Below are 24,565 nucleotides of genomic sequence, written 5' to 3' on the forward strand. Positions count from 1 at the left end.
ATCTCACTGACTGATGGGAGGAACAAATCAAGAGTGTCTAGAACATAACTGCAGCTGCCTGCAAAAAATAAGGTTTTATTTCTTAAAAAAAATACATTAAAAAGTTTTCGATAGTAACACAAAAACTGAAAAATACATTTTTATATCAAATACAATTCTTTTTAATTTTGCAGAACCACTTGAATTTATATTAGTACACAGAGGTGATTCTGATAAAAGCTTTGTATTTATGTATATGTATCCACATACATACACAGCTCTATTATTGGAAAAAAAACATTAATCTGCAAACCTTCGATGAATATCCAGGCTTCTCTTAAAAAGGCTTATCCCAAACCCAGCCAAGCGACAAGGCCCAGCAGTGACACACCCCATGCAGCTGCCTCCTGTTTTTCCTCAGACTCCCAGTTTGCAGAATCCTGCCTGATACGGCAAAATGCAGCCCAAGCTTTATGATCATAGGGGAACAGTATCTTGCAAACTCACAAGACAGGCAGGTGAGAGCAATGCCAATCAGGATCAATCCTGCCTTTCTATAAAGACACAAACAATCTTACCTGTGTCACTGGGCCGTGACGGGGCTAAACGAAGGCAAGTTTGCAGAGGCCAAAAGCTCTGCAAACAGAAAGTTCTGACTTAACACGTCCTCTGCCATTTGCTCTGCTGCCCCTGCCAGGCTCAGTGGGAAGCTGCCAGACTTCCCAAAGAAGCTTTAGAGAGAAGCTGGCAAAGGAGCAGCTGCCATTTTCTACTCATAGGCAAGTCCCCTGCCTTCTTTGCTCCTCTTTCAACATTGTTTATTTGCTAGTTTTTAAACTGAAGTCCTTTCCCACAATGACCTATAACTATTCCAGCAGGACAGCATACTGTGCACAGAGGGAAATAAGCTGGGATAACAGGAAAAGAACTAACCTTCTTTTTTCCCTTAAAAAAATGATCCTTTCTTCTAGTTTGCAAAATTTGCTGCAGCTTCTTACTTCCTGATTCCAGGCAGCCTGGAAACGGAAACACTGAAGTCTGGGAGAGGCTAAACTTTCAGAGTTTCCAACCCAAGGCAAGTTGAAAACAGGAACATGCATATAAGCTGCCAGAAGAAGGGGAATAAACTCTGCCAAATAATTGCTAAGGCTGGTGAGTCACCGCAACGAACTCAGCAAGGGAGGGCCATAATTCTTCTGAACCGTTTACTACCACGGCTCCTGTCCTGATTTTCTAGTTGCTGGCACGAAAGGCAAGCAAAAAACATAAATTATTATTATGAAATGCTAATTAGATCAAATTAGCTGCCAACAATCTAATTTTCTTCAAACCATACACAACATTAATGATGTAAGATCATTGCTTGAAAATGACCAGGAGCCTCCAGCTCCCAGCAAGTAGCTGAAATTACAGCTTTACTGAAACATGGAGGCAGATGTAATTAGCAAAAGCTTTTTTTCTACCCATCACCTACAACTGGATGGCATATCATTTTTTTCTTAGGCCCCTGACAATCTCTGAGAGAAGATTTCCCCCACCTGCCCACCATAATCAGACCTCCCAGTACCTTTGATACTGGTGTATTGCAGAGACAACACTCTCAGCATGTGGCTGCACATCTTGGGAAAACCGTAGCAGTTCTTTAAGCTGAGCCTTCAGCCTCTCAATCTTTGACTCTTCTGCAGCCAGAGCTGCTCTTGTTGCCTTAATTATAAAAATAATGAACAGAACACACCTTATGTAGTGTCTGGTATATGAAATGAAGAAGTAAGGCTTTATCTCAGGGTACGCACAAATTCCCCTTCAGTGGCTTTTTTTCCTGGTTATAAGGAATACGGTCTTTGCTAAGACAGAAAACATTCTCAGCAACAGGTTTTTTTTTCCAGCAGGCTCTCTCTCCTTCCCTCACAGTGCCCAGCCTCTGCATCTGATCTGCAGGGTTCACTGTTTGAACAGAGTGAATCACAAACAGGCCTGGTTTCAGTTCACTGATTGAAGCATATAACATGAGCTGCATTTTTGGAGCAGTCTTAACAGCATCTGTTTCCCTGAACAGATCCTTCTCAGAGACTCACATATAGAGAATGTTAATTCCAGGGTGACTCAGGGAAACAAAAACAACTAAAACCCATGCAAATGTAGCTGGATTGAACCAGTCTAAATTTTTTGGATCCATTTTTGCATACACTTTTCCCAGTTAGTCCTGCATAGCTCTAGACATGCAAACAGCAATGAAAGGCATTTTGAGAACAGATAATAAATGCAAAACCAGCCCTCGAGAGGAAACGAGTAATAAAGATTCTTATCTACTTAATGTGTGACAAATTTTTTGCACTCATTTTTGCAGCAGATTGGTTTTGGTGTAAGTACTGGATTGTTACAATCTTGGGACTTCTTAGTATTGATGATGTGTCTGCTAGGAAAGAGAGATACCCATCTTACAGAGATGAAGGACATGATATAGCAATGGTCTTACCAAATACCTCAGAAATATGTGTAAATGCACTTGCATCTGTGTATTTATATATACAGTGAGGCATTAATTTCCTGCTTCTTTTTAAGTGGAGCAAATTGTGTTGCTTGCTCTGTATTGTGCTTTTTGCATATGATCTCTTTGAACTCTAGGCACAAACTCCAGCACATCCTCCAACCCTGCTCCTTCTGTGCAGTGTAAGATGAAGGCTGGGACAGTGGATTCCATTGTGGGCAGTCACATTTTCCTCAGTGTGTTTCACACACTCCTTCCTTATCATGTCTAACCAATGGGACAGGCATCTGTTGGATGTGACTCTGCATGCTCAGTCTACGGCTGCACTTGATCCTCCACGCAAAGGATAACAACTTACATTGCATTTTCTCCATAGAGCTACAAATTCATCTTCAGTCTTTTCCCCTTCCCCAGGGTCCAGGTCATTTTCTAGTCTCTGCAGATCTTTTCTCAGCTTCTGGATGTCTGCTTCTAATTGTCTGGCTTGGGACTCATAGGCACTTTCAGACTGTTGGATCTTGAGCACTCTCTCCTCCTCCTCACTACTCAGCAGTTTCAACTTCTCCAAGGCTTTTCTTAGCTCTTCAAGCTCATCCTTCAGTCTTGCAGATCCAAGTGGAGAGGTATTCTGAATCACCTCTGCACACTGATTTTCAAGGTGCTTCCATTTCTTTCCACCACTCCTAATGTCTTTGGCAATTTCCTGAAAAAAAAAAAAAAAAAAAAGTTTAATAAAGATTATCTGCAGGAATGGGAAGCTGGGGAAAAAGCTGAAATCAGTAGGAGAAAAGATCACCTCTCCTGGTTGTATGTATTTTGGTTTTCACTTCTTATTTCAAAATATGTCTTTTTTCAAGTGACCAGAAGCCAGGGTTAGTCATCTGATTGCCTTCTGAGTAATACTAATTGTAACTGACGCTGAAAATACTGGTTTTCATTAATGCTTATCACCTGAGATCCCTGACAAAGAGAACAGCAGCTGCAGGCACTAGACATATATTAATAGTTGGATCTCAGAGATTTTAAGCTAAACATTAAAAACATTGACACCAAAACAAAGGATATTGTTCTCAAAACTGGTATTTTCATCACCAGCTCTAAACTCTCAAAAACTGTGAACCTTCAGGGTCTATCTGGATCATGTTTACCAAATCTGATTTATTCAAACATGATTCTCAAAAATCACATAACCGTTGGAGATCAGGCTTTAAGAAAAACCAACTAGACCAGTCTGTAACTCATACTGGAAGAGCCATACATACAAACAGTTTCAGGACCTCATCTGCCCTACACCATGCTAAAATCACCATCTGTTTTGTACGTGTAATTCTTTTCTCAAGGACACCCTGGTATAGTTTGAGGAACACATGTGGGCATGAAAAACACACAATCCTAACTCCTTGTTAGAGCTATATTGTTCAAGGACCTTCAGTGTCTTTAGCTTGTCCTCTGATGAAGACTTGGTTGCTTCTCCAATGCAGCAGTTTAATCTCTCTGTGACACCATTCAGCCACGACTGAAACTGGTTGACATTGGCGTTGTACTGCTCATGTTCCTTGGTTATCATTTCAAGAAGTTTCACTCTGTTCTGTAAAAAGAGACATCAGAAGTGGTGAGGACTGTGCTTATCTGGCTGTTTTCCCTTTACATTGTAACCCAGAATTTATAAACAAGATTCCCTTTTCAGGAGCCCAAATAACACTTGGCCTCCACAGGAATTCAAAGTTTACCTTGAGAAACAGAACACAAAAGTACACAAAGGCTTGTTCCTGTCTGGATTTTGCTGCAGGCTCTCAATGTCTAAGTCTCCAGGAAGACAAACTGCAAGGCCCTGTTAGGTGAATTTCTGGCTTTCCAAACCTTCCTACTCTCTTTCTTAGAAAAAGAAGAGACAGAAGTTTGTTTCTGGTTTTCACTTTGAGAGACAAGCAGTTATGTTCCTCTTGTGGGTTAAAAATAAGGACGGGCACATCTGCCTTATCTCTCAAAATGAAAATAAAAGACAATGCACTAGAGGCATGAGAATTGTTTTAAATTGTCCATTATTTAAACAGACTTCATGGAAAATGACCATCACCTTCAACTGTGTAGCCCAGGCCCTTTTGTACTTACTTAGCAGGTCACAAACTATTCTGTGGTGGTATCACAGACTGAAAGCAAATTCAAGCCAATGGAAAGCAGGCTTCCTTTTTCAATTTACTGCCTGTGCACCCTATAACCAACAATCCTGAATTTACAAGGGCCTGCACATCATGAGTTGCTGCCTGCTGATCCAGTCTGGCACTCCTTACAAGTCAGAGTTACATTTGCTCAGACTAGCCTTGTTTGCCAGCCCAAGTTCAGGCCTTTTTGATTTTGACACAAATCACCTGCTCTGTCATTTCACTCATACAACATTCAATATAAGTGTTGTTTTCTGCAAAACCAGACTGATTTTTTCTTGCCCTTCTCCAGTTGGCATGGAGAGGTGCCAATTGAGGTGCACTGTGGTTACATTAGATTAAAAAATATAAAATCATTCCTTGTGCAATCCATTTAGTGCTTGCAGCACCCTTGAAAGCACCCTTTGCTCTCACAGACAGTGGGCCACGTTTCATTTTGTGTAACACAGGACACATCAGTGGCCTCTGAGCAGCTGCCCTCCACGGCAAGTGGAGTGACAGCTGCAATGGTGGGTAGAGCTGAAGAGTCCCCTTTGCACTTCCCTTGTCCCTGTCAGGCTCTGGACAGGCCCCCACACCTACCAACCTGCCTGAGGTGACAATGAGCCATCCCCATCCTGTCAGCCTGCTCCCCAGCCAGGCCAACAGGATCCCTGTGCTGGGACTGGCAGGCACTCAGGGACTTTGCCCTTCACCTTTGGGACAGGGAATGCCCATGGTGCACCTCAAAGCCACCACCCTGCAAGTGGAACACCATCAGTCTGTTTTTCACACTGCCACCTCAGTCTCTGCTGACTTTTGCAAATCCAGAGTGACTCCCCTCAAGTTAGCTGACTTGCTGTGGGACAGAAGGGGGACAGCAAAGGGACAGTTGCTTCCCATGGAGGATGAAATGCTGCCCATTTATTAGAGCATAACCTTTCACAGCACCAGACATACACAGGATCGGATGAAACCAAAAGGTAGAATTATGACTGCAGACTTCTGTGGCCAAGATGTATCCAGCAGAACACCTCACTTGCTATGTCCCCATGTGTCAATTCTCAGATCTGCAGAGGTTAAACAATTCATGCTTCCACCTCAGCTTAAGGACCTGAAGAAGACACTCTTATAGCAGTGTAAAAGGGCCACACATCAAAGTGAACCAAGTCAGGCCAAGCTTATGGACTCCAAGGAATTAGATTAATTTGTTTTACTGGCAGAAGCTCTAAAAGCCATAAATCAGAGTAACAAAGCAGAGATGTTATTAAGCTCAAAAAACTTAGGCTGATATACAAGGGATTCAAAAGGAAGTCAAAACAACTTACCCTTAGCCAGCTAAAAAAAAGGATTAAGCAGTTTGGGCACATACTGGCCTGTGAGGTCAAGAAATAGATGCCATGGATCTGGACAGACTGTGCCAGCTGTCAGACAAAAGTCTTACAAAGGGATGGCTGAGCCCTCCCCACACGAGAGGTTAAGCAGGAAAACTTTCCAAAAATGAAAAATAAGGTATCACTTGCTCCTGTTAGGTTAGATGTTTGGAAAGCAGCACAGTGTGAAATTCAACATCCACGTTCACTTGGCTAATGTGAGGAGACATGAAGCAAGGACACAGCTCTGCAAAGAATAAGAGCACAGACAGGAAGAGAATGGGTTTGCCATGGGCTGCAGAGAAAGGGATGTGTCTGGGCAGAATATGTCCAGCCCTGGCTACTCAGGGAAGGTGGGCAGAGGCTTAGGAAGCCTTCTCCCCTAAGCTCCCTTCAAAGTCAGTGAAAGCAAATGAGCCTCTTCTGAAAGGCAGTCTAGAGCACATAAAGGAAGTTCCTACTTTAAATCCCTCTGTAGAATCTCAAGGAGAGTACAGAAAGCTCCTGTATCCCTTCATGGTGCTTTTAGTCTTACCCTTGGGGTACCTTAGAAAACCATTGTAAGTATCTAGGTTTCAGTTAACAGAGACAACATGGACTGAAATGAATTTGATGTGCTCAGAAGTATTTAATATATTTCCTAAATATCAAAATCCTGTATATCATGTATATCTTCAATCCTCATTTATGCTGAAACAAACAACCATTTACCTCTGCGTATTTTTAATTTCCTGGGCAAGGCAAAGCATGTAGGAAATGGCTGCCACATCTAAAAATATTCCTGTCGACATAATTAAATTATATGCTTTTAAAATTTGGGAATGTTAAAGACACATGCTAGCACCAAGAAAAAAAAAAAGCCTTCCCACCATTTGCTCATAGCAGAGAAGCAATATCACAGGCAAACCATTTAAGAAACACTGACCAAGAGCCTGCCTTCTGATAGAGCCGGACAACTGCACAAGGTCTAAAAATGCACTTCAAACACCAGTGTAATCTACAAACACCAGCCAGCCTCCTCTGCTCAGGCATTCAGCTGGCATCTGCAAGTCACATTTAGTCTGGCCTCTCATCATGTGAGGGGCCAGAGCAATCCCCTTACAACTCTTGTCTCTTTCATTCCTCCTGCCCGCTGGAAGAGGTGGAGGGTTTCTCTAACAAGAGTTATACTTTCCGACGCAATTCCCAAGCTGCCTGTAACCTTGGCATTAGATTATAAACTCCTCGTTTACTTCAGTTGCAAAATCCAAGGCTTTCCAACTCCCTTTTTTGTTCCATACCTCCTGAAAGAGGGATTTCTTAGCTGGATTCTCTCACTCCATCCTTCTATGAAATGTAGTATTTATAACCAATGCCAAAGAAAAGCTTTTTCTAGTGTCTCAGTTGGCTGGAAACATAAAGACATATTTTGTCTAACTAGTATGAGCCACTTCCTGATCTCATTTACACCAGCACATATCCAAGTCGGTTAGAGAAATCACACTATGTAATACCAGTCTCAGAGAGGTCACATTCTGGCTTTGAGTATTCAAATTACTTGTTTGAAAGAACAGCTTTATTAAAATAACTAATGACTGTCTCTGGCTTCAAAACCAAAGACAATTTTGGTGAGGAGGGAATGAATGGTAATTTTAAATGGCAATCTAGATAGACAACACCTGAATTCCCAGGAACCTTCTTATTTGTATATCCAGATGCCTTTTAATCAAGCTATCAACCTTTAAAAATAAATAATCAGTGTTCTGGCCCAAGTCTGCTGGTGGCTTCTCTGGGGCATCTGCAGCTACAGAATTTCCAAATATACTCTACTTTTTGGAGAGACATTAGCAGTACTTGCATATTTATGGCTAGAAAAGTATCTGAACTACATGCTCACAAAAGATGCCAGCTTAGGGGGTTTTCTGTCCCTTTTGGGGCTTGGGGTATTTAATTTCAAAAGAGAAAATATGGAGCAAGCAGGGAAATGGAGCAAGCATCCCAATGTTGTTGTTCTTTAAGTGTGATCTGAAGTTAACTTTGTACAATGGGAGGGAAAGCACCCATCACTGTCAGACTCCAGTTCTGGACTGGTGTGTAGGTGTGGGAATTAACAGAAGGCACCATTATAACAGAGGCAGACAGCAGAATCAATGTAATGAAAATAAATTCTATTTGCACCAGGTAATTGTAGCCTATGAAATTCCTGAAAGTCACTATGAGCAAAAACTAGGTTTTAATTTCTATATGTTTGGTATAGATGTGTCTCTATATATAATTATTTGAAATATCCCTTTGAGTTTTTCTATTGATTTGGTTAGTAAGAAATTGAATTCTTCTGCCCATCCACAGATGTCTGCCCCTCGGCCATACCACATGGTCTAATCCTGTCTTTATTTGAGTTTTAGAAGTGGAAAGTACAAACATTTTCTGAAATCTTTACTCAGAAATAGGGTGAAAGGAGATCACTGGCACTGGAAGATGAAGCAGGATGTCTTACACCAGCCTATCTAACAACTGTTCAAGCTGGAACATTAGTATTGGGCAAGAATTAGTATCTGTGTGCATGAGAATCTTTCAGATAGTGGAACTGGCCACTGAGCAAAGTGTTGGGCTAGAGCTGACTACCACCGCCGTGTTTCCCAGTTCTGCAGGCAGGGAGGGAGCTCTGGGTCTCAACTAATGCTAGTGTCCATGTCATATTCCCTGGCTCCTGGAATGGGTACTCTGCCTCTGGTTATACATGAACCACTAATGTGCTGAAAGATGAGGAACAATTCAAACCTTATACAGAGATGACCTAAAGCAATATCCACTAGGTCACAGCAAGCAGCCTGCAGTTAGTTTACAGCAACACACTATAAAGTACCATGTAAGAGCATCCCAATTAACATCACCCCAGGACAACAGCTCATCTTGGGACTTGACAATTGTTTCAAACAGTCCACTGACTGAAAGAACAGGGCTCCCCAGCTCTGCTTCCTTTTGCAGTCCCACCAGCTAAGCCCCATCACTCAAGGAGCAAGTAGCAAACACCATAGATTGGAGGAATTTGAACACGTCCCACTCTTTGTAAGTGTACCTGAGCTTCTTGTTTGATTCCTTCATATTCCACCCTCATTTTCTTCTGAGCATCCTCATCAACGCTGGGGTCACCTATCCTGCTGAACAATGAAGTGGCTTCCTCCAGCAGCCTTTCCAGCAGGACTGACTGATTCAGGACATCATTCTGCAAAACCTGAGCGTGGCTCAGCTGCCACTGCTTCTCCTTTAAGCCAAGCTGCAACTCAATGTCAGGCTCCAAGGTCACCCTCATGTTGTGAATCCATGTATAAAACTCGTCTTGGGCTTTCAGGTACTCGCTCCAGTGCAGCCAGACCCACTCAATGCGGCTGGTGGGGAGAGCAAGAGAGAGGAGTTGGATGAAATGATGATGGCAGCAGTGGAGACCAACAATCTCAATAGGCCTTAAAGCAATGCACAAGGTTCTCAGCCATTTTAACTTGCTCTGACTTCACAGGGCTTGGATTAACTTCCCAGGTCCTCTCTGCTTTGGGGAGGAAATATTCTGTAAAAGGTGCCTGTGCCTGACCAAACTCATCATTCCATGAGGGGGGTGGGTGTGAAGGCAGAGCACTGAGGTCTCACTGATCCTCTCTCCCCACACAGTCCCCAAAATGCTCATGGGACTGGGATTAGCAGGGAATTGCTATCTACAATCCAGGCAGCAGAGAGAAGCAGGAAGCACTTTATGAAAGCACTGGAGGAAACAGCTGCCTCAACACACCCAGGAGTATGTTTGTCTTACCTGTGACAATGAGTAATGTATATGGCTGTCTCTTCCCACAGGGCTTTAATGTCTTTTAGTTTGGAGAGTACCTCATGCTTCTTATCCTCACTGATGCTGCGAAGAGCAGCATCTGCCTTCACAAGAATCAAGTCCATTTTCAAGCTGCCTTCTGGTTCCAGTGCACGTATTTTCTATGAGGGAAAAAAAAAAAAGATACTGAAAGCATGGGAAGAAAACAAGCATAATTGATGACATGTAAACTTTGTTTTTACCTAGGAATCATGAATTCATAGAATCATTTAGGTTGGAAAAGACCCTCATGATCAGAGGGTCCAGTTGTTAACAGGACACTACCATGGGATGGAAATGTTTATATACAACACAGACAATTAACCCTTCCCACCTAAGTGCTGCAGTTTCTCCTCGAAGGAAAATATGAATGTTTTTTCAGACATGTTTATTCTTAAACATCCTAAAGGACTGAATTTAATTGAAAACCACACAGCAGTTGAAAAACATTTTAGTTAGCTACAAAAAAACAGACCATCCTCTATGAAATGCCTGTGGCTGTGTTTCCATTGCTGTTATAAGGTTACAGCACTGTGTTGCCAGCTGCTCTCCCCCACTTGCCAAAGCACAGAGACAATGTCCACAGGCTACACTGCAACCTCTCAATTTTAAGCTATATTATAAGAAATCATGAAGCATATTAAAAAAGCTTCCTAGTGCAAATAAAAGCTGGCTTAGAAAAGAAGCCAAGAGAAATTAACTAGTGGAATTTTCTGCCTGCTACCAAATTTTACTTCGACCCTAAATTGCTAAGTTATAAATTGGTGAAAATGTGTGTCTAAAGCAAATGGGAATGCCAGGAACTGAAAGTGGAGTCATCTAATTTTGAGTGTCCAGAGATGGAAAAATCAGCACAAGTTCTGTACAATTTAAGAGATTAATTATCCACCAATTCAGATGTCAGCTTTCAACATTTCTCTATCCAACATTTCTGTATCCAGCTTCTGACACTATCAAATTAGCTTTTCTTGCTGCTCTTCCATAAACTTCTGGCAAACTGCAGCCTTTCTAATTTGAAGAATAAGGGTTCTATAATGAAAGATTTTCAAAATCAGCGATTACTTTTGGTCAAATTAGGCCTATGGGATTTGATCATGTCAGTTGTTGCAAAGGTGAGACAAGTAAAAGGCCTTTGGATCTCCAGTCACACATTCTGGGAAAAGCAAAGCCTGTTCTTTTGGCATGTAGGCAGCACACCTGCATGTGATGTATAAACAGTTGTTTGGAAAAGGTATTTACTAAGAAAGGTGTGATTAACAGAATCCAGGGACACAGGGCAAAGGGCAGGTCAAAACAAGAAAATACAAGCCCAGCTATCATCCAACAGGTACAGTGTAAGAGTAAAGCTGCATTCTAAGCCTGATATTTTTCCAGCAACTAGAAGCAAACAACAGCTGGAGACAAAGAAGTGGCTGTACAATAATTTTTCTTTTTCAAATCTGGTTTTTTACATGGTTTGTCTCATTGGCTGACATTTTCATTAACAAATTAACAGAAAATAAACCAGAGGAAGGAAGCATGAAAAAAACTGGCAAGCCAGGTGCAAGAAAGGAACTGAAAACTGATCACTGGATTTTAAAACAGCCAATAGGTAAAGCAGTGAGCACATCATGAGGACATCTGAGCTGGAGACAGAAGCCAGGCCCAGAAAGGAGGCAGGATGAAGGAGCAGGAGTTAAGGTACACACAGGAAGAAAGAACTTGTTAATCTTTAGAATGATGAATCTCCAAAGTCTGAGTTGAAAGAATCTCTTAACATAACTTTTTGCATGTTACAGACCTCCTCTAAAGCCCACAGAAGTAAACAGGTTTCAGCAGTTCAGGCCATATCACATCATCATAAATCTCTGGACCTTACAACTTGTTATCTCTGCCATGAATGTTCCCCCTTTGCCAAACTACCACTCTTTTACTTGAGTTCCTGTGTCTCTTGAGTGCTTCTTGAGACTGTACACATCATAGTTTCCCAGACAAAAGGGTGAAAATAATTTAAAGTCAGGAAAACAAAATTATAGACCAAGATAAGATGCTTCAGATTTTTATGACTGACATGCAAGTCTAGCCACCATCCATCACTCCATGAACAGTCTCTATATTATGCCAGAGGCAGAATCCATCCTCCAATAAACCACAGTGAAGGAAAAAGGCTGAAGACATCACTGTAAACCACCTCATCATCTATCCTGTAAGCCTGCAACTTTTTTTGTTAAACTTCACAAGAGGCAGGCCAAATATAAGTAAACACACAACAGGGAGGCTTTGGGGGTAAATAACATGGGAAAGACCTTGCCATTTAAATTAAAGAACAAATTACTTGGAATTAAAGGTAATAAAAATATAAAAATAGTTTCAGTGTTAGTCATAGAAATATCACCACTCCCTCCAATCATGAATGGTACAAATGGGACAAACAGGAGTGTTTCCTTCTCTGAGATTACAAGACCTAGATAACATCGAATGAAACTGAAGTTAATGAATGTGAAATCACTGTAAGAGAGCAGGCACAATCTGCAGCAGGATCTCTGTGAGAAGAGTTATACAACAGATTAAGTAAAACCAGGAAAAATGAGAACCTTTACCTTTTCATTAAACAGATCATAAAGGGGATCTGTAAACCCTGTTATCATCAGGGCTATGGAAAAGGACAAAGGAATTACTCTGAAACAGCCCATTAGCAGGACACTGGAATCTTTTTCTATCAGTGCCAGAGTCCTGGAGGGGATGGAACACTAACGTGATCTGATTCTCTTATACTATATGCTGGTCGTCTGCAAATTACTATGGTAATTGCAAGCAGCAACCAAATTGTTCCAGGCTTGAGGTGACTGTAAATATTTTAACCTGCCAAACCTGCTGCTAGTGTTCCAAATCAATCTGAAAAGTTTGGAGCCTGTGATAACAAATTGCCACCCTCTTTTTCTACGTGCATAAACAATTTGCAAACAGAAAATTTAAAAATAATATTGATGTGAACCCATCCACACAGGCCCAGTGCTCCAACAAGCAGGGGCAGCTAATTTCCTAATGGAGAACTCCTGAGCTCACAGCAATAACTGCTGTAACAAGGGCAGCAATGAGAGCCCCCTTGGAATTCCACTGCTCTTCCCTTACCTCAGTCTCTCTCAGTCTGGCTTCTAGGGCAGATCGAGGTCCTTTGGTGTTGTCATTGATCCTCAGCCTCTCTTGGATGGCCTTCATCCAAGCTTCTGCATTCTCCACGCTACTGTCAAATTCATCCTGTAGCTGCTGAGTCATCGCATTTGAGGGAGCTGAAAGGATAGGAAACAGGGAGGTAAGCAGGTTTTGGGTAAGACCTGAACAGGAATGAAAGGCAATCCAAAGGAGCAAGGGAGAAAAGCTGATGATGTGGCTTTCATTTTGAACAGTAATACCAAAACCTGCAGCAGTATAGCTGTTCAGTTGAGCACAGAAACACTGCAGCTTTCCCAAATGAAAATATACCAGGAAACAAAAAGAAGGTGGAGAACTGTGGGAGGCTCCATTACAGTAAACAGACTTAATTCAAAGCTTTTAAATGAGATTAATTTGGTGTTTGTGGTGTATTCCAGATTAGCTACACCAAACACAAAAACTTTCTATTTCTTCCCAGAGTCATGTCAGTGTAAAGCTCTCCCAATGCCCTTCTGGGCTCATGTACTGAGCCCTGACACCAAACGAAGTACTTTGGCACACACTTAACTTAGAGGTGTATGAACTGCTGTTGTAGAGGTGTTAAAGCTGCTGAGAGCAGGATCAGATGCTCAGACACTCAGCTAACTTCTGCTGAGACCATGCAGAGGTTACCAGAATGCACATGCAGTGAGTCTGCAATACACAGACAACAGGAATTGGCCAGCAACTTCCAAGACAAGCCACAAACAAGCCTTCACAGGGGATTATCAACACCGGTGGATGTCATCTTTTGCCATCTCTTTTACTCCATACCAAGCTCCAAGCTTTTAATTTTCCTCTCCCCCTCTCCTGTTGCCCATTCCCAATCAGCAGGAACATATGGTGCTTGTTTGCTCTGTTGATGTCTCTGTTCAGAGCACAAGCTCCCCATTGCCCAGACAGCCTCCTTTGTGGCTGTACAATAGAGCAGAGCCATCTCAGGCTCACCCCTAGGACTGCTGGACTAAACTTGACTAATAAGGATGAGCCGTAACAAAGCACCCTGTAGGTCAGCTCCACTGAAGTGAACAGAACGAGAGCCACTGACATTCAGTGGGTTTGGATCACATCCTACAACTACTGCCAGCCAAGCAGCCCGTGTTTTGTGGAAAGTAAAATACTCTTCCCCTTTGTTATTCATCACTGGAAGATTTTTTCAGCACAAAGTTTAAGACTTAATTAACCCAAGTTTGTTGTGCAGAATTCAGCTCCACAGAGCCCCTCAGTTTCCATGAAATGATTCACGTGGAAGAAAGTGTTCAGCGTGAGAGGCAGTGCATGGCCCCTGGTGAGGCTGGACCAATGGTGCCTTGCAACCACCACAGGTCTCAGCAGCTCAGTCTTTACAAGGGGAGCCATCCTTCTGCTCACAAGCAGAAAGCTCCCCACCATGCTGCCAGTGTTCCTTTTCACCACGTAAAAGGATTCATGCAATATCAGAGGTCCTTCCCTGCAGCTCCCAGTGAGTTTTCTTCAACATTAGACCAGAGGAAACTAAATGTCAGCATTCACAACAGGCTGAATTGTTGCTTCCCAGCTGTCAGCAGGCTTTATACTCAACAGGTGCCAGAACAGAATAAAGAACTGCACCTGGAGAGCAGCTACTGCACCACCATGGGGACAGCTGGAGCAGAGGATGGGATCAGGTCTCCCTGTGCAGACCAGCAGAGCTGCATTTGCATGAAAGAGGGAGTTCCTCCCTAAGTGAGACCTGTCAGACAGGACAGAACCTAAGGCTGGAGCTCTCAGAACTTGAGAGTAGCTTTAAAAAGAGTGACCTCACCTTGAAAAGTTTTAAAAAAATAAAACCGGATGTACTGGATTTAGCCAGGGTGGTGTAGCATGGGGCAGCTATTCCCTCCCTCTCTCAAATATAAAAAATATGACAGGATATATAATTAAAGCTAAAATCATTGACGTACATCACAAGAGTCCTAAAGAAGAAGCCAGCTAATGGAGTAATGTTATTCTCAGTGAATTGCTAGATAGCTACGTCCTTCTCCAACGATAACTGGTTCAGAACTGACATTTCTGAACTACAGTAACCCAGGTCTTGGAAAGGAGCAGAAATCTCATTACAACTGAAAAACCAGCTCATTTTCACATTAACATTTCTCACTATATCTGGCCGTTTTAGAGGGACTGTCCCCTGAAACTCCCCTTGTTACATACATACACACATTTCTAGGCAGTTTCTGAATACTCACGTATGAGCTGTGCTGATTCCAAGTTATGCCATTGTGAAACAAAAACTCACAGTGCATTTGCTGGATAGACCCTGCAAGAAGTGGTATTAATTTCCTAGGAGAGGTTTCTATTCCTGGAAACATCCATATCATTTTTAAAATTGGCTTCAGTACTCCAGTCATGGAGTAGCCAACACAGAACATGATGTTATACTAGTCCTATTTTTTACAAAAAGTTGAGGGCAATCTAACATGGTTAAGCAGTGGAAAACCTACAGTCCTCCAACAGGAAGAAAACCCCCCCTCACACTCTGCCCTCATGCTGCTGCTGTCTGAGCACAAGGAATTTCTGCCAAAACCTCACAGTAACAACCCCCCCCAACCCACACACAGTCAGTCCACGTAAGCAGTCAACACAGGAAACCACAAAAAAAGTTATTTCAATATTAAGATCACCAGCTTGCAAAGGAAGATAAACACTTTGCTACTCTAACTAAAGGCATAAAACATCACTGACTGATTTTGACCAAGCAATTCCTGTATCTAGTACCACAAAGATGATTACATTTAGCATGGACTCAATGCCCAGGTGGATTTCATAGTAGTTACAACCTTAAATATCTGGATATTTATCTTGGATATCATGGATTTGGGCTGCCTTTTGAGACCTCCTGTCCTCCCTCCATGCAGGCCAGCCAGATGCTGGCTGAAGCAATCAGCTACAGTACCAGACTTTTGTTCTGGAACCCTTCCCAAGCACTAACAGCATGATCTATACCTGCAAGGTAAAAGTATGATTTCTGACTTACTGTCTGCTTGGGAGGAAGAACAACTGCTGTCTATTTGAGATATGGCAAGATCTGTAACTCCTTTGCAAATTCTTCTAAAGCTGGGACTAATGATTAGTGGATGAAAGTTCAACAGCATTCACCCCATTTCTGTTGCATCACTGGAACTAAAAGATTGAGCAATGCCTTTGGACATGAAATTGTGCAATACTTCTGGACCCTGATCAGTACAAAAAGGACAAAGGAGACACAGTGGTTCCTGGAACAGACCTAAGCTGTAGAGCTGTGCAAAGCCATCATTCACACACACACCAACCTGTAACAGCAGCAGACCATTAGGGACACCTGTACAGCGGTGCAGCAGCCCCTATCCCAGGCTCGGTCTCTGGGACCCACTGTCATGGAATGTCTTCCCTTAATCACCAGTGAGATCCTCTCAGACATTTGTACAAAATTGTTTTTCTCACAGTTATTTTCAAATGCATCCAGCTGTTCAAAACTGCTTTCCATTTAATGACTTGAGTCAGTGTCTTAATTCATACCGTGGAAAGCGCATTCACATTGTAGAAATCACCTGGCATCTCTATACATGTTACTAAATGAGGGCAATAACTATGCATAAGAAATTCTGGCACAGATAATGAGATGCTGAGCAAAACCAAGTTTTATTTGTCCAGATGCAGTAACAGCTTCTTGGTAGAGGTAACAAAGAAGCGTATTTCAGGCTGCTAAACAGAACTGACTCAGGAGAAGCTCCTGCAGTATATCCACAGGTTACAAAAAACACATTTTAGGAACAGGAAAATGTAAGACAGATTACCTGCAGAAACCTGTAGCTGAACTTCTCCCACAACACAACTCTTCCTACCTCCTCTGAATCTCCCTCCATGACCCCCAGAACACGGCTTGGCGGTGTCTGGGTAGGCACACATGTTTCAGTGCCACAGTGGGATGATGCCTCAGCCCCTGCCCAGCTCTGCCAGACCCCTGCACACCCACAGCACTGGTTTGCACTGGTTTGTCTGAGGCTCAGTCACATGCAGGGGATATCTGCACCTTTGGGAGAGGGAAAGGAGAACACCTGACACAGCACACACTTGTCTCAAGTCAGCATCACTCCTCTCCTGCTCTCTTGTCCAAGCACAAAACCATTCAGCAAGGAGGGAAGTCAGAGTACTGCAGCCTACCACCTCTTCCCAAAATCCTGGAGAAGGGGCAGCTGGAAGGATTCTGGGGGGCACACATGCTGTACCCCAGCTCACCCACAGGCTGAATACCCCACAAATTAATGAGATCCAAAGTGACAGCAAGCTGGGTTTTGCTTTTGAAATCTGCTCCAATTGGGTTGGGCTGAAGAGATGCAGAGGCAGCTTTGTTTCAGCTATGGTCTTGGAGCCATCTTCATATAAATGAATTATCTCTGCTCTGCATTATAGCTCTGGGAGCCATGGACATGTCTGGGTTTCCCCTGCAGACCCTGACACAGACACAGGCAGAGATCACCCCTCGTGTGACCCACGTAGCACTCGCTGCCCCAAATTTCTCTGAGCAGTTCTTCCCTGAGTACAAGCACTGCAGGAGCCATGCTCTCTTAGAGACAAAAAAACTCTTCTGGGACATTGCAAGGTTTACTTATTTGATATTTGTAATACACTACTGAGAGCTTTTAAAATTATTTTGCAAGTGCAGTTTCTTTTTCTTAGGATTGTCCTATTATTTTTAAATGTTTACTAATGTACTATTTTCTTTCTGCCAGTCATACAGGGGTTCAAGTTTTTGGTTCGTATTTGTTATTTTTTTTAAAATTTAAATCTCTTAAAACAGTTCTTACAACCACTCCCATTTTACACATTCTTTTAAACCCTACATTTATAGAACACAGGCTTTTGAATGGTTTCAATATGTCTTGGATTCTTATGTTCATGTACTACTTGACTAGTTTTCAGAACACAGTTCTTACAAAAATAGAAGTACAAAAATGCTCCAGGAAAATTCAAACCACTCACCATTAGGGAGACTATTTTCAAATTACTGAAATACTTCAAACTCTTCATAACCCTTTTCATTTGGTTCTGGGATTGAATGTGAAAAAAAAAAAAAAGAAAAAAGCTCACTGAACTGTATCAAATTTTAGACAAATGTATGAGTGTGGAAGCAATTTTGGTTCTGGGAATTGTATCTGGGATAATTTAGTAACTTTACAGCTTCCTTAGATACTATAAAGAGAGCTCTGAAGAGGCACAGAGCTGGGAGCTCTGTCTGTCAGCTTTAGATTGGAGCAGAGGTCAGGAGTTGGCACAGACCACAGAGCTCTGACCCTTGCCTTTCTAAAGCTGAATATTCTTGGTCTCCTCCAGGAGGAGCTACTGTGAATTTTGAATGCAGCCTTCCTGAAAGCCTCCAGGACAGCACTGCACCCATGCAGAGCCCAGTTAAACTACCCGAGTAGGAGCAGAAGCTCTCAAGGTTTCAAATAAAAGGTGTAGATATTTCCATCAGCTCAAAACACAATCCTATCACCTTGACCATCTTCCAACACAGCCCTCTCCTGTGTCATTGGCAGTGAATGTTTATGACAGTCAGCAATTGTTTGTCCTAATTAACAAGCTAGACTATGAATAGGGTTTTTTGGAATAAACACATCCATATCCTCATTACAAGCATCCCCTTCAACCAAGGAATGCAACATTCTGAGTTGCATACATACAGCACTCACCCATATCATAGCCTCCACTTCTCCCTTACAAAACAAACCACAGGAAATCAATAGCTAAAGCAAGATATTCTGCCACAACATGATCACACCTGACAATATTCTCTTTGCTACCAAAAACTGAAAAGCAGAGACATGTTCTGTGCAGGCGAATTCTCAAAAAAATGCCTGATTTTTTTCCAGCCATTTGTTTAAAAACTAATTTCAGACTTTGGTGAGTGCCAGTACAAGCGGGATATCTTTTTGTTTCCTAAGACTGCTGGGGACCAGATCTAAAAAGCCATTTCCTTAAAAAAAAGGTTTGAAATTTAAAAATAGTTTTATACCCAAATGGAATCATAGCATACAAGTAAGGTAGAATTGGGTCCTGGGGCCATCTTCCCTTCTAGGGAGTGATAATCAATGGATCTGATCACACAGTTTTTATTTTTTATTTCAATCTTCAAGTCATTTGGAAGTAAAAAGAGTAAGTGAGGACTTGTAATTACAAATCTCTCCTCATTCCATACTCTCCACACCCAAACTTCTGTATTTCCAGGTCACTAGGAGATGGGTTGGTCTATCATGATTCCATTAGATAAATAAAATGCAGGGTTTAGCTCTGGTCTACAACTTTCTTTTACCATCAAGGAGACAGAGTATCTGTATTAGATAACTGCCTGGTTTAGATTTTGCTTTTCTATCCCCACATTATTGAGGTAAAAACAATCTTTAGAGCATTTATTCAGTCAGCCCTCCTGGGAAGTAAGACTATCCTATCCCTTTTACAGATAACAATTTGGGTTCAAAGGCACTTTGTTTCTTGCCTCTAAGCAATAAGGAAATACTTGAAAGGACAAGAACAAAGTCGTAGATTCTGTTAATAAACGCTGCAGAGGGTGATTTTCAGCCTTTTCTAATCTGTACCACTTCAAGTGTCTCTGCTGAGATGTAGATATCTTTTTAGTGACTTCAAACTTAATGACAAGAGCTTTCATTTTCCTAGTTACCATTCACAGACACTTTAGTCTGGGAAATCACAGGTTAAACGCCTCTGCTCTATAACTTCAGCAAAGATTCTTCAGGTCCAGGGAATCTGATGGGTAAATTACCCAAAAGATATCTGTGGGTTTACCAGCAATCTACATCTTGAGCAACTGGGGACAAGTTCCCAAGTAGATTTGGTTTCAACTTTTGTCATCTCCCTGAGTTTTACCATCAGTCAGCCAGCAAAAAAGCCCTGCAAGCCAACAGCATTTGTTTCACAGTCTATGGAGACTAGAATTTATGTATTCAATTATCTCCCACTTGCTCTCCACAGACTGTATGATCCCTCAGTACTGGGTGCCAGTCACAGCACTGATATACTTACTAGTAAACCTCTGTGGTATCTGCCCCTTGGCTAGAGATCAGTGAACAATTCAGAGTGAATAATATATCTGATAAATCATTCCTCTTTTGCTGGTCATATTCTTGTGTATAGACAACCTCATTTTCTCAAAGGTGTGGTTATCCCTATTTGCCAAATATACTTTGCAAATTAGTTTTGCTCTGCAGACTGTTCCCAAGTAACTCTTCCTGGCAATCCTTAATACCCCAGCTGTGCTGCTTAGCTTTGGTTTGGCATCACAACCCTAATGAGAAATTTCCCATCTTCCCTGCTAGCTGGGAACATCTCTCCTTGTTTGTGTGCAGTTTGTCACATGGCAGCTCCCAAGGGCCAGTGTCACAATCTGGACTCCAGAGTGTTAAGTCACATACGATGAACATGCTGTCACAGCACCCTTGGTGAGCAGACGTGCCCTATAGTTACAAGGACAATACCTCTGTCCCAAACAGATTACAGAGGACAAGTTGGAAGGGGTCTGGCAATGAAAGCAAAGCATCACTGTGTACTTAAGGACATGGAGTGATGGAGGGAAGAAAGGGCTGTCAGAGCCTTCAGCTGCATTGCCACTGCTTTGTGCAAGCTGCAGTGCTCCCACCACCCATGCCCTCCACCCATCCCTTGGAACCAGAGATACTCAGAGACCCTCAAGCCCAGCTGGAGCATGTGGCCTCAGCATGGGCTGGATCTCACACCAGGAAAGGGATTCACTGCACTGAACCCAGGCTGTGGTGGGACACCCTAGGGTAGCAGCCCTGCAATTCCACAGGGTGTCAGTGTGAAAGAGGGGCACTTCCAGGCAAGGAACCATACCAGAGGTGGGATAATTCACCTTCTTCAGGAATTCAGTGTTCTGAAGTGGTCCACAGATGTAATATGCTCAGGGCTACAGGATGTCAATCTGACTGCAAGTCTGTATTCTTTCCTGTTCTGCATCACTGTTTCCACATCTGGATCTGGGCTGTTTTCACACGTGCAGTTTTTTCCCCTTACAAGATCAGTGTTAAAATCTTTTTTTACTATCATTTGATTATTTCACCTCTGAGTGTGTAACTTGGAGCACTAAGCACATGGCTTTTAGACTAATAAATCTTTAGAGTCAAGTATATACCGGAAATATTTCTTAGAAACAAAGCCACTTGCAAGTACTTTTCAAGTATGCTTTAAGAGCACAGGTCTTTTGTCCCATTTAAAAGAGCTGAAGGACTAACTCTCCAAGACAAGATTTTTCAGATATCTCTTTCAAAACATTATCAGTTCAGTTACACTAATGATACATTTATACAGTGAAAGTGAGACTTATGGAATTGAAAAAAAAAAGTAGCAAGTAGGACAATACTAATTTTAGATACTAAAGCTGTTGATTAAGAGTTATTTTCTTGGGATCATAGCATATGGCTATGGAAAAAAACCCCAGATTTTAATTTGCATGGAACAGAAATATCTGTTTATATAAAGAAAAAGAAAAACAACTCCTGAAAGAGATGAACACTTGAAATGCTGTCAAGAACATACAGGAGGCTACACCTAAACAGTAAACAGCTATACCTAAACATTCAGCACTCTGTACATAATTAAAAGTAATATTTGCATTAATCTGATAATGCCAAGCTTTATATTGCAAAACATCAATGGTTTGTGTTCAGAGAAACCCACAGGCAAACACGGCCTGCCTGTCCCAAACAAAATACACTATTGGAACCACCAGCAACCTCATTCCCAAGCTCAGAAACAAAGTAGACCACTGCAAAAACGGTGCTTATAAATTAATTCCGAGTGGTTGAGAACATTTTTGGAATTGAATTAACAGGCTGCTTTCTCGTGACTCATTTTTGCCTGAACCACTGCAGTTTCCACGTCTTTGTCACCCTGCCTCCGTGTGAGCTGGCCAGGCGCTGTGGGTTGAGGAGCAGGGCCACATCTGGTCTGGCTGCACAGACCCCTCCGTGCAGGAAGAACGCCTTTTTAGCAGCCTTCAAAGCCTGATCCGGGACTGCGGTCCTGCAGTCTATAAACCCAGAGGGGATCTGAACCTGCTCCTACTGAGATTCATCAAAGCTCGAGCAAAGAGCGAAGCGGCAGCAGGACCCAGCAGTGAGCGCGTTTGTCAGCAGCCATCCCCCAGCGAGAGGGACAGAGAGTATTTAAAGCTGTGATCGCAGATAAACACCGTGCTGAGCTGCACAAGTAAAGCCAATGCTTTTCTTTTCACTCCTATCGTCCACTAGCAACTGCCTTTTAGAAACGGAGTACTGCGAGGTTTGAAGAGATGAGGCAGCTCCGCTCCATTCGGACCCAAGGGGGACTCAGGGCGTGCTGCTTCTCAGCCAGTTTGAAAATTCCACCCTAAATATGCCGGGCCGTACCCCTGGGGCTGCCGGAGAGCTAACACAGAGATACAGCAACAGCGGTCCGTATCAGCCAAGGGTTTGCACACACACACGGGCACACGCAGCACTACCTATTCTCAAATACTTGGAAGAAGGAAAAGGTATAAAGCTACAGATTTGTTTAACACGAGTAATTCTTCTAGAAGGAGTAATAGACATCATGACACAAACTCAACTTTGGTCTAAAATAAATAAAAATATCTTCCCACTAGTGTCCAAAGCTATCTTCTAAAGATAATGCAAACACCTGCTGTATTTTAAAGGCATTTCATATCACTGAAATTTTTCTCCACTATTTCCCTTTCAATTTACAGCTCAGGCCTCAGCAGGTACCTTGCAAAATGTTGATTCATAAAACCGGAGAAAACAGTTATCACCTTCCTGAAGGAAAACGTGCAGCTCTGATGAGGACAACTGCTGAAGCACCACAGAGCAGAGCCTCCAATGACCTTGTTTGGGTTCAATGAGCACAGCACAAGCCGCACTGTTTGTGCAAACTATGCTCCCTAGTTAAAAAATAAATCTGAATTTCTTTAGTCTCCATTTTTTCACCTATTGCATACCCCCAGGTCACGTTTCAACAGGTATATATGCGACCTTAAACCACGCTTCAGGGAAGGGATCTCAGCAGTCCCAGTTCAGCAAACATTTTGGGGCTGTAAAAGCTGATATCATGTCTTGAGCACCAGCCACACTCCCAGCTCCTAACAGACTCTCTCTATTAACTTCACCGACTGTCCCTTATCTCCAGCCCTTCTGGTGCACACCACAGTAGGGAAATTTTGGCTTCCTTTCTCCTGCCTTACATCAAGGAGTTCCCCGTCCTGGCCTGCTGCTTACAAAACAATTTATCAGGCCTCATTTCATTGCAGTGGGCCCTCACCCTTGGGCCCTCCCACCCTTTCCCCTGGCACCAGGCAGGAGGGGAGCCGTGGGCTCGCTCTGGAGAGAAGCGCGCCAATGGGCCGATCCTGGCACCTTCACCAGCCGGGTGCTGCCACAACCCTCACTCATGGCCCTCCTGCAGCAGGCCAGTGACTTCTATTTCCCCTTTCACTAGAATTCAAATCCTTGAGATTTCAAGACACTTGATATCTTTAACACTTCCCATGTCTCTGGCAAATTTAATGCAAAGCAGAAAACGAGTGCAAAAGTTGTTAGGAGCCAAAAGATACAGACACACTGCCTGTCACAACTGTCTCACTACATTATGAAATAAAAGTAACCTTGTAAAAACCTTACCAAAATCCTGGGAAATCTGGTAAAAGGAGTAGGTAAAAGTCTGTGGTGATTCAATCAAAGTTTCCTGATGGGTTGCCATGCCAAACAATCCAGCCTGGCCTCCACTGGGCGTTAGAACAGCAATTCGGCACAGCTGGCAGCACCAGCAAGTCTGGCACGAAGAGAAACCAGTGGCTTCCTCCTTACTAGCACAGGAGGAAGCACAGGACTTCCTCTCTGCCTCCTCCCGTGCTGTGGGAGTGAAAGAGGAGATGGCAATCCAAAGATATATCAGTGCAGAAACAAAACAAAAAAAAAAAAAAGAAAGAAAAGAAGCCCAGAGCAGGGCATGCAGTCACTGTTTAAAACGTAGGTGAGATTTAAATAGCAATAATCCCCAGAAACTATCTAGTTCAGGTCATCAACTAACAAGCTGGTTAATTCCTGTAAGGATTAATGCTTGAAATTATTATGTCTGACAGATGTTTGCTGAATGGGAACTACTCAAGAATATACAGGATGAAGACCAGTGAGAAGTAAAAGTGCAAAAAGGTACATCAGAGGTGAGATTTTAGAAATCATTAACTCATGCTCTAACGTAATAGTAATTTTCCACTTCTTCCACTTATTTTTTTACTCTCAAGGTCCTAGCTGGAAATTCCCTTCACATACTGACACACTATTCTAGATTCTGCTCTCAGTTACAATCATGCAAGACAAAAAGGAGGTCAGCTGATATTTTCAGGAAATACCTCTGCTGCACAATTTGGCTGAATGGAATATACTTTGTAGGCATTAGCTGTCCCTCATGATGGGGCAGATGAAGGATGAATTCTCCTTTCCTAATTCCCCAAAACTATTGGAAAATGTAAAGCAGCACTCTCCCTTGATTAATTAAGATCCTGCTTTTAGAC

General features: G+C 42.5%; 1 protein-coding gene across 5 annotated transcripts in view; it reads right to left on the minus strand.

Annotated features, from left to right (window-relative positions):
* SYNE3 (spectrin repeat containing nuclear envelope family member 3) overlaps nt 1–24,565 on the minus strand; it is a 63,619-nt gene that overhangs the window by 29,496 nt on the left and 9,558 nt on the right. For 2 of the 5 annotated variants that reach the window (XM_088057371.1, XM_005520158.3), the window contains exons 1-7: nt 23,673–23,780; nt 12,928–13,085; nt 9,766–9,938; nt 9,040–9,349; nt 3,894–4,055; nt 2,826–3,170; nt 1,547–1,683 (exon numbers count right to left, since the gene is read on the minus strand). In XM_088057371.1, coding sequence (XP_087913497.1) covers nt 1,547–1,683; nt 2,826–3,170; nt 3,894–4,055; nt 9,040–9,349; nt 9,766–9,938; nt 12,928–13,085; nt 23,673–23,751 — 1,364 coding nt within the window. In that variant the 5' untranslated portion in view covers nt 23,752–23,780. Of the gene's footprint in view, nt 1–1,546; nt 1,684–2,825; nt 3,171–3,893; nt 4,056–9,039; nt 9,350–9,765; nt 9,939–12,927; nt 13,086–15,982; nt 16,000–23,672; nt 23,781–24,565 lie in introns of those variants that run through there. The other 3 variants (XM_014249840.2, XM_014249841.2, XM_014249842.2) reach the window with 2 other exon arrangements.

Source organism: Pseudopodoces humilis, chromosome 7 (genome assembly GCF_049639895.1).
Source record: "Pseudopodoces humilis isolate 2021_Gansu_Grassland_sample_001 chromosome 7, ASM4963989v1, whole genome shotgun sequence".
Classification (NCBI taxonomy): domain Eukaryota; kingdom Metazoa; phylum Chordata; class Aves; order Passeriformes; family Paridae; genus Pseudopodoces; species Pseudopodoces humilis.